This window comes from Salvia splendens, chromosome 10, assembly GCF_004379255.2.
Source record: "Salvia splendens isolate huo1 chromosome 10, SspV2, whole genome shotgun sequence".
NCBI lineage: Eukaryota > Viridiplantae > Streptophyta > Magnoliopsida > Lamiales > Lamiaceae > Salvia > Salvia splendens.
The window spans coordinates 16,345,454-16,355,554 of record NC_056041.1 but is presented as its reverse complement, the minus strand read 5'-3'; the positions used below and the strand labels follow the sequence as shown (position 1 = coordinate 16,355,554).

The following is a 10,101-nucleotide window of genomic DNA, read 5'->3' as shown; positions in this document are numbered from 1 at the left end:
TGGGTGAGAGGCAGCCTGCAGCCGAGAGGGAGACAGAGTGAGAGTCAGACATGGGCTGGGAGCGGGATGGAGTGTAAAATGTGTAATGTGTAGATCCCTAATTCCCTAAATTCAAATTGATTAATTGAGTCAAGTCAATAAGTAAATAATAAATTGATAAATTAAATAAATCATTATTAAAATTATATTTTTTTTTGGATTTTCGGGTATTACCCGATCGGGTATCGGGTATCCAATTACCCGATTTTTTCGGGTTTGGGTATCGGGTATCCAATACCCGATATCCATTTTGACAAGCCTACCAACAATGCCCTTTTTTATTAAATAAAATAATTAAATACAAGCCATGTGTCATAAATTACAGCCATTAGATGGCAAGAATCAATGGTTTAAGATTGGTTTTGGGTTTTGGTATTATTTAGTGTAAGAATCTTAATACATCCATATATATATATATATATATATATATATATATATATAGTTGTGTGATCAATTGAGATTTTTAAGCCTAATTGAGAATTGAGATGCATTATCAGCCACTCATTTTTATTAAATAAGTGGTCCAGAATTTGCCACATGAAAAATATTTTTAGATTAATTAATAATGAAAGGGCGGAATGGTAATTTCATGGTACATTTTATTCAAGAATGGTAATTATGAACCGAGTTAATTCTTTTTTAGTTCTATGGTGTTTTTTACATTCCATAAGTGTACTTGGCTTTTTTAAATTCCGGCTTTGGGAGATACGCATGAAGGTCATGCGTCGTCGTTAAATGAAACGCATGATCGTGATGCATTTTAGGGTAAGCCGCGTGACCTTAATGCGTCCTTCAATTATTTTTATTTTAACTAAACGACGCATGACACACATGCGTCTTAGGGTAAAACGCATGACACACATGCGTCTCTTGTTTACACATAACAACGAGAACAGAGGCAGAATCTCATTTTAGCGTAAGAGAAAGAGAGAAAAGGGGCAGGTGATTTCCAATGATTATCGGCGATTTCCGGCAATTTCCCCTTATATTTCGGTAAGTTTTGTTCAATCTTTCAACATTCCTCCCTTATTTGTTGTTTATTTGCATAATATTAGGGTTTCTAATAAATTTATCTTAAATTTACTAAATTAGGGTTTATAGAAAAAATTTTCTCTAATTGTTGTTGGTTTGTATATTTTTTTGCATAAATCATGCAAGTATTTGTGAGTTTATATTGGGGTGGTAGAATAGTTCAACTTCTTCAAGTGGGTATTGGTTATGATCCACCTCGTGCGAGAGTCTCCATCGTATTGAATTCATGTGTTTCATTCTCTGAATTAGTTGCAATGATATGTGCTAAGATAAGAATAGATTCATATCAACACTCCATCGAAATATCATGGAGGCATTGTCTCTTTGGTACCGGTATGAGTTATATATGTACTGGGGTTGACAGTGATGAAAGTGTGATGTTTATGTTCAATGAGGCTCTAAATTCTACTCATCATATTGAATTATTTCTTGAGTATTCGTCTGTTGGAAATTTAGAAATCCCACCAGTTGTTGATTATGGTGTTGGATCATCTACGAGGGTTGAACATATGAGCTTTGATTGTGGTATGAATGAGCAAGCAGATGTTGCAGATGTTGCTGATGTTGGAATGAATAATCAAGTGAATGTTCAAGATAATGTTGATGTTGATGTTGTACGAAGAGACCTTGATCCACCATTGTCGTCATCATCATCTGATGCTATTTTAAGTGATGATTCTCCAGGTGATGTTTCTAGTGATGAGGAGATAGTGTGTAAACCCGTCGTGCAAGGTGAACAACCACTTTCAGAATACGTTCACAGTGGGTGGAAATATTTTCGCAGACTACCGAGTGGTCCTTCTGGGGTACCTGATGTTGGTAATGAACACAGTACTATGTACTGGGATGAAGCACACCCGTATCGGATTAATTTGGGAATAAAATTTGATAGCAAGCTGCATGTGAAGACTGTTATTACTATGTGGAGTCTGAGGCAACACCAACAATTAGGGTGGTTGAGAGCTAATTAAGAAGGTGGCATGTCGTATGCAAATATCCAGCAGGGATGACAGAAGATGAGGTAGCTATTATCAGCAAGACCGACGCTGAAAAATCGACTCTTACTTAATTTCTCAAAAATATTTTAAATTATGTATTTGATTAAGCCTCAAATTATAGACTTTGCATAAAATAAAATGTACAAACAATTTTATAATCACACTAGTATATTTGAAACACACGTTAATGTGAATCTTGTTGATTCAAGAAACATATGTGCCCGGATTTATTTTTGCAAAACTACCCAATAACCCAAATAAGAAATAGGACAATAAAAATGGTGGAAAAGGAGAAGAAGGTGATAAGTGTTATGATTTAGATTAAAGTTCAAGAAAGAAAACCCAAATGCAACTTTCACCAAAGCAAGAATCTAATGGCTCCACAAAACTAGCAACACAAGAACTAGTAAAGCATACTTTAACATTCAACCTAAGCCCGACAATAGATTGGAATGCAACCACAAGGGATTTTGATAAATCTTCAAAAATGAAGATGGGTGCTCACAAATGGAGTCTTTGTTCTTACAATATCATTCAAAGCTTCATGACAAAAACCCTAGACATGAGTATTTATACAAGAGGATAAAAGTGCTAAATAAAAGAGACAAAAAGAGTCCAAAAATGCAAGTCGCGCAAAAAAGCCCGGTAGGGCGTTTTTCCTCATGCAAAAAGCCAGATCGGGCGAACTCTCTGGAGTTCGCGACCAAAAACTGTCAGAAAGGGCTTTTCCCCTTGCAAATGGCCCGGTCGGGCGTTTTCTCTGGAATCCTCCAAAAACATTGTCTTCGTCTTCAAAAGGGCTTCGCGTGAGCATCACATGTACAAGCATTAAATGAGAAATTATTCGTAACACAAAAAAGACATTCTTATAAATTTTTTTTTGCAAGAATTCATCTTAAAATATGTCACCATAAACCTGTTAATCAAGTATAAAAACATCAATATATAATGAAAAATGAGCTACTTATACGACAACGGGGTGTATTTCGACGGTTCAATCCCCCTATTCTTCCTGGTTGACAATCTCTTCATCACTTTGCTCATGTACTTCCCAACCCCGGTGCGTGATGAACCCTCCGCAACTGGTCGAGGTTGGACATAGATGTTCTGAACAACCTCTTCTTCCTCATATTCCTCTTCTCTTTCATCATTTTCTTCTTCTCCTTCATCATTGTCTTCTTCTTCAACTCGTATAGGAAGCACAAACTGATAATTTTGGAAGAATGAATCGACTGATACTCGGGCTCTACTCCATTGCGGCACATCTTGGCTTTGTGAATATGGGCGACGATTCTAATCAGGCTCAAGTTGGCTTGGGGAATAGAGGGGATGATCCCACTGTGATTGAGACTCATGCGCCAGTTAGAAAGGCCACGGAGGAGGGTCATGCTCTGGATTCATAGGCTCTGGTACCACATAATCGGGATGCGACTTCGACATCCTAAACTATTTTGTGAAACCGTGTCCACCAGTTCGAACACCAGTCACTCCACGACGTGGTGGAATTACTTGTGGTTCATAAGGCATGACCACATCTTGGTGTTGGGAAGCCGGGTACTCCATGACATTGGCGTGGTTCGTAGACTGAAGGACATGCCTAGCAATTTCTCGAATCTGTCACATTCTTGGGTTAATTTCTTGTTGAGTAGTTAAATGCCAAACCTACTAAAAACCCTCAATCTAGATAAAAAATTATACAAATATCAATACGAAACAATCTATAACACATGAAAGCATATAGTTTAATATAACAAACTTACAAGTAATCTCATTGAAGAAGCCGACTCGTTCATCTCAGCATTTGACTGTACCCCAGGTTGAGTCAGGTACGTCACTGTAATCCTGTTATACCACGCCATATACCCCGGACTCAATGGAATGTTCATGGACATCGTTGCGGCGTCTACGGTTTCTTGGAACCTTTCATACCTCATGTCCCACTCCCTAATGTAGAACTGATGCGTGTTTTCCCAATTATTACCCTTCTTACCACGCCGATCATTTTTACCCAAATGATCAGCATTTTTGAGCATCCTATCTACTAATTGAGGAATATCCTGGTACCGATTAAATTTTCTGCGCACTCGTCCAGCCTCATGTGCCTCGACATAGGCCCAACACACCAAGTAAGTGTCGCACATGGAGCATCCATTCACATCATTGCAATAGTCAGGCAGTATGCAATCTGCATATGGCGTCCACATAAACTACAAACCAACAATGCAAACGCTAAATTAACTTCATAATAAATTCATAAATTAAGTCAACATAAAAATAAAATTCATCTGGCCATGTCTAATCAAGGATATTTGATCACGGTAATGCTCCACCGAAAATCTAGGAGCATTTCCTATTTGTGTAGTTCCTTTCCACCTATAAATAAAATTGATGTAAAAAAGAACCCAAGATACATAAACAAATAAATGTTTAAATATATCACCTGGCTCCACATGGCGTATACGGCTCGTGCACGAGCGCTACTACAAACGACGACCTCAATGTGGGCATTCTTTCCCACGCCCATAGCTGCAGAAGCATCATAGGCCCGCCCAACTCTTTCCTCTTATCCATAGAAGCCTCGCACAGATAATGATACAAGTACGACAAAGCCGCACTTCCCCAACTAATATTGTGTACCTCGTCCGGTTCCTCAAATGCATTCAACCACATAAAAGGAACCTTACACCCCGTCGTGTTAGGTAGAATGAGTCCTCATAATAAGATTAGGGCATGGATACGTACCCTTTGGATGTAGACATAAGTAGGTAGGTCATCACCCAAAGGTATCCTCGTTTGATTGATCAGAGCGGTCATCAGTATACCGCATTGCTTTGTCTCTGATTGTGTATCGGGTATCCATCCCAACAAACCTCGGCACTTGCTGGGCCAATCGGTATATCCAACATGATGATCACGGCCTGTGAAAACATGACCGTCTGCTCTTAAGCCCCACAACGCTTGCACATCTTCTAAGGTGACTGTCGCATCTCCAACCGGTAGATGGAAAGTGTGCGTCTCCGGCCTCCAACGCTCAACCAAAGCTGTGATAAGCTCATTGTCGACCTTCATCGACTTCCCACATTCCATCACACCTCGGAAACCAAACATATTAAGCCAATGTCTCACATCGGCATGAATATCCACTTTCCATATCTTACTTTCCGTCCGGCGAACTTTGAAAATATGTGATGTCCCATCCGTCATTAGTTTATTTGATGTGTGGTTTTTCTGAAGATATAGAACTGACGGATCTTCAGGTCCATATAACAATTGTCCTATCGAACTTGAAGTTGCCATCTAATCCTATAAGATATTCACAAAATAATAATTACAAACACACCCGGTTTCTCAATTTCAATCCCTCAAGCACCTGAACAATATCTATTTAGCATAATTTCACAAGCACTCTAACATTTCAAGGAATTTCATAAGCACTCTAACATTTGAATCCATAGCATAATTTCAAGTAATTTCACAAGCAACTCTAACATTTCAAGGAATTTCATCAAAAAACACATAGCATGAATTGATAATTAGTTACACAAAGAATAATTACATATGACATGGTTTGGAGGAATTTCATCAAAAGCCCTAATTTACAAAATCACCTAAAACCGAAACAAAAACGCCAATAACCAACGAACAAGTGAGGAATGTTGAAGGATTGAAGAAAACTTACCGGAATAAAACGGAAAATTGGAAGAAGTCGCCGGAAATCACCAAGAATCACCGTTGTCTTTTTGAATTCGCTATGTTCTGTGGTGTTCTGTGTTCTGCCTTGTGATTTAATTCAAAAGAGAGACGCATGTGTGTCATGCGTTTTACCCTAAGACGCATGTGTGTCATGCGTCGTTTAATTAAAATAAAAAAAATTGAAAGACGCATTAAGGTCATGCGTATTACCCTAAAACGCATCACGGTCATGCGTTTCATTTAACGATGACGCATGACCTTCATGCGTCTCTCCCAAAGCCGGAATTTAAAAAAAGCACAGTACACTTATGGAATGTAAAAAACACTGTAGAACTAAAAAAGAATTAACCATAGGCTAAAATTTATACATGAGCAAATATACAAGCTAAGAAACAGTCATTGCCATTATAAGTTTCAGAAGTTAACACTACAATTCTTGTCACGACCGCCCCTTAGGGTTAATAAAAGCGGGCGATCGCGACTTAAAGGGGTTTAAATGAAAGGACATAGAAGACTAGGGTTTCAATAAAAGTTTGACCAAGAATTTAAGTTTACTAATTAAACGGCCAAAGATATTTAAAATAAAAGCAAAGACCAAAGGTTTGACATTTATAAAAAAAGGGTACGAGATTTCAACATTCAATCAAACAGTTTCATAGTTAAATAAAAATATAAGTAAAGATAATATCACAGCGGAAGCATCCAAGAGAAGAGTGAAGTCATGTGTGAAGACACAACGACACTCGAAGTTTCAAAATAACCATATTATTATTTCTGCTCAACACCACCAACCGCTCGTCGCTGCTCAACCTGCACATAGAGAAAACATATGCAGGGCTGAGTACTTTTGAAAATACTCAGTGGCTCGTGCCGAAAACATTTTAAGTAAGAGTACATATTATTATCATGCCATACGTAGGTAACCATCGGGGTTTGAGATTAAAAGACCCGAGGCACCGAAACATTTTCCATTGTTCAAAATAGCGACTGCGCAGTCATTTTTCCCCATCGTCATCAACCATATCTGCCAATACATGACAAGGAATGCGGCCGCAAACCAGGTCACTAGACCGGCCAGCCCGTACGCTAGCACACGATCTACCATAGGTGTACACTAATCCACGTAGGGTTTGCGGCCCTACGAGGACCCGAATTCGATTTATATAACAGTGGCAACAGCCACATCAGATAGGCATGTCAAAACAAATCACGGCATGATAATCGCTTTAAACCACCCTTATCTCTCCACAGTCATACGTAAAAGATTTTAATAAAATAAAAACCCACACATAGTGTAGGGTAGAAAAGAAGCCCACCTCGACCGTTTAGATTTCAAGTATCGCTTTTCCTTTGATATCACGTTTAGCGCACGAATTATCACCTTTAGATAAGGTATTCTCAATTAGTCACCAACATGGACTTAATATTATGCATGTCCTTAATTCTTCCCTTTTCCCAACAACAAATGGAAATCACATCATAGCATAACATCTTTGCATATCACATCCTCTCGTCACATATATAAATCATGTATGCCACTCAAAACATAGAAATATAGTTATTTGCAAAGGTAGGAATCTGGCAGCACTGCGCAACCATTTTATAAAAATCATTTAAAAATCATCCGACTTCCGTTGGGGCTAAAACTTTACGACCAAGCAATAGACTCATCAAATAACTTCCAGTTTAAATTTCATGTCAAAATAACCTTTTTAGGTCGGTCAAACAGAAAGCATAACCTACTGGTCGAGAAAACACTTTCTGCCAGAAATGCGCAGTCAACTTTAAAAATTCACCATAAATTCATCTTTCGTCCAAATGAGTTGAAATTAACACACAACACAGAAGACATCAAGAGGTTCACTCAGGAAAAAGAATCGATCAAATCGGAGTTCATGTGGTTAGTCAAAAACGAGTCGGAACTCACTGTTCGGAAATCACAGTTTCTCATGCTTTTAGGAATTCGAATTAGGGTTTATCCTTACTTATTCAAAATCAACCTTTTCATGGTTTTAACATACAAGCATGCTCAAAAGGGTCTTTAGACACATATTTTCATGAAATCACATATCATTCACCGAGGATTCATTAAATCATCAACCAATTGAAATCAAAACGCATTCACACAAACGATTACACATTCCCACCGATCAAACCTTTAGATCTGCATTCCCTACACTCTCTACATGCATGAGGGAAATAAAGAAGAGTTGAGATGGAGAGGAATGAAGAATAGAGTCCGATCTTTACCTCTCTTGGACGAAACAATCGGTAGAAAGCGAACAAAACCTTGGTTCTTCAATAATCTCTTGGGGAATTGATGGGATCTTGAGTAGAATGGATGAACAAGTGTGGGAGGAGATGAAAAGTGGGAGGGGGCGTGTGATTTGAGAAGTGGGCGTGTGATTTGAGGGTGGCTAGGGCTAGGGATTTTGTTAAGTCCCTATTTATAGAGTTAGGGAAACTAATTATTCCACAATTAATTTAGAGGATATGGGAGAATAATTGAAATAAAGATTGAGAGATTTGGGAGGAGAATGGCGTGATTTTTGGGGAGAGAATAAGGAGGATTTTGAAAATGGCTACTTAATTAGCCTCTAATTTAATTTGGTATTTTCACGGAGCAGAATAAAATAATACGGAGCAAGAAAAATTAAATAAAAATCCTCCCACAATTGGGATTAGGCGTGTGTTTTAAATTCCTCCCACAAGGAATAAATTTCCAAATCTTTAATAAATAAAGATATGGAATGATTTGGTAGGATATTCCAATTAAAACATGGAAAGAAATAATTAAGGGATCAAAATAAATAATGAACAATTTCTTCTCCCACAAGTAAGGAGATTTCGAAATCTCCTTAGGAAAATAATAGGGGGCCGATTTTCTAAAGCAAGAAATAGGGTAATTAAGCTTTGGATTTAATTGGATAATTATCCCAAGCAAATAATTAAATCCAAGAAAATAGAATTCACCTCCTTAAATTAATAGTGGTCGAAAATTCCACAATGAAAAGGGCAAGGTGATTATTTATGCCTCTAATTAAATCTCACTCCCCATGATAATATAATTCACCGCAATATATTTCATTCCACATCAATTAATTTAAGCCACGTCATAGAATCAACGAATTTGACTTGGTCAAAACAAAATTAGGTCACCAAAGTAAACACATAATAATTCGTCATTTAATTTCTGCAATCAAAGCAATAAATACAACATTTTAGGGTTCGAAAATTAGGGTTCAAAAAGTGGGGCGTTACATCCTACCACTCTTAAAAGAAATTTCGTCCCGAAATTTGGTACTCTCATGAGAAGAGTTCCGGGTAAAACTCCATCATCTTCTCCTCAAGCTCCCACGTGGCTTCTTCGTGCCCGTGGTTTCTCCACTGCACTTTCACGTAAGCAACCGTTTTATTTCTCACGTTTTCGACCTTTTGGTCTAGAATTGTTTGGGGTTTCTCCTCGTAGCTCATGTCCGTGTTCAACGCGACTTCTTGGTAGTGAATCACGTGCTTTGGGTCAAACACGTATTTCTGCAACTGCGACACATGAAAGACGTTGTGCACGTTCCCAAGGTTCGGAGGTAGCGCCAAGCGATATGCAACAGGACCCACTCCTTCAAGGATTTCATACGGTCCAATAAATCGCGGTTTCAATTTTCCCTTGACACCAAAACGCGTTATCCCTTTCGACGGGGATACCTTGAGAAAGACCTTGTCGCCTGCTTGAAATTGTAAGTCAGTTCGTCGTGCGTCCGCGTATGACTTCTGCCTGTCTTGAGCTTCTTTTATCCTTGCACGAATTTGTCGGACGATTCCAACCATTTCTTCGACTGCGTCGGGCCCGAGTACCCTTCTCTCACCGACTTCGTCCCAGTAGAGCGGGGATCTACACTTTCTCCCGTACAAGGCTTCGTACGGCGCCATGTTTATCGTTGCCTGGAAGCTGTTGTTGTAGGCAAATTCGATCAATGGGAGTGCGGACTCCCACTCACTCCTCGGTCCAACACCACGGCTCTCAACATATCCTCGAGGGTTTGGATCGTTCTTTCGGATTGTCCGTCCGTCTGCGGGTGAAAAGCTGTACTGAAGTTCAGTCGAGTGCCTAGCTCACGTTGTAGGCTGATCCAAAACCTTGACGTGAACTTCGGGTCACGGTCTGACGTGATCGTCACGGGGACTCCATGCAGTCGCACTATCTCCTTTATGTACACTTGAGCTAGCTTGTTAGATCCATAGGTCATGGGTATCGGTATGAAGTGCGCACTCTTCGTGAGTCGGTCTATAACTACCCAGATGGCAGTATTCCCTCTTTGCGTCTTTGGCAAGGCTGTCACAA

At 39.1% G+C, this 10,101-nt stretch overlaps 1 protein-coding gene across 5 annotated transcripts; it reads right to left on the bottom strand.

Annotated features, from left to right (window-relative positions):
* Positions 1 to 2,916: 2,916 nt before the first annotated feature.
* Positions 2,917 to 8,391, bottom strand: LOC121750625. Of its 5 annotated transcripts, XM_042145197.1 has the most exons (6): positions 8,013 to 8,385; positions 7,079 to 7,143; positions 5,749 to 6,572; positions 4,510 to 5,372; positions 3,830 to 4,276; positions 2,917 to 3,683 (listed from the first exon to the last, which is right to left on the bottom strand). In XM_042145197.1, the coding sequence occupies exons 4-6, from the start codon at positions 4,591 to 4,593 to the stop codon at positions 3,516 to 3,518; spliced, it is 699 nt and encodes a 232-aa protein (XP_042001131.1). In that variant the 5' UTR covers positions 4,594 to 5,372; positions 5,749 to 6,572; positions 7,079 to 7,143; positions 8,013 to 8,385; the 3' UTR covers positions 2,917 to 3,515. The 5 variants fall into 5 exon arrangements, 4 of the variants coding, with proteins under 4 accessions (XP_042001131.1, XP_042001134.1, XP_042001130.1 ...); XR_006039901.1 differs by lacking the exon at positions 7,079 to 7,143 and having other exon boundaries at positions 3,830 to 4,442; positions 8,013 to 8,391; XM_042145200.1 differs by lacking the exon at positions 7,079 to 7,143 and having other exon boundaries at positions 2,917 to 3,749; positions 8,013 to 8,391.
* Between the last annotated feature and the right edge of the window lie 1,710 nt (positions 8,392 to 10,101).

Bases quoted from the DNA above. Each gene is read 5' to 3' on its own strand.
- LOC121750625 (XM_042145197.1), bottom strand. From the start codon at position 4,593: ATGGGCGTGGGAAAGAATGCCCACATTGAGGTCGTCGTTTGTAGTAGC. The intron at 4,277-4,509 runs GTGATATATTTA...GTTGGTTTGTAG, and splicing joins TATACGCCATGTGGAGCCAG to TTTATGTGGACGCCATATGC. The intron at 3,684-3,829 runs GTAAGTTTGTTA...AGAATGTGACAG, and splicing joins CTTCTTCAATGAGATTACTT to ATTCGAGAAATTGCTAGGCA.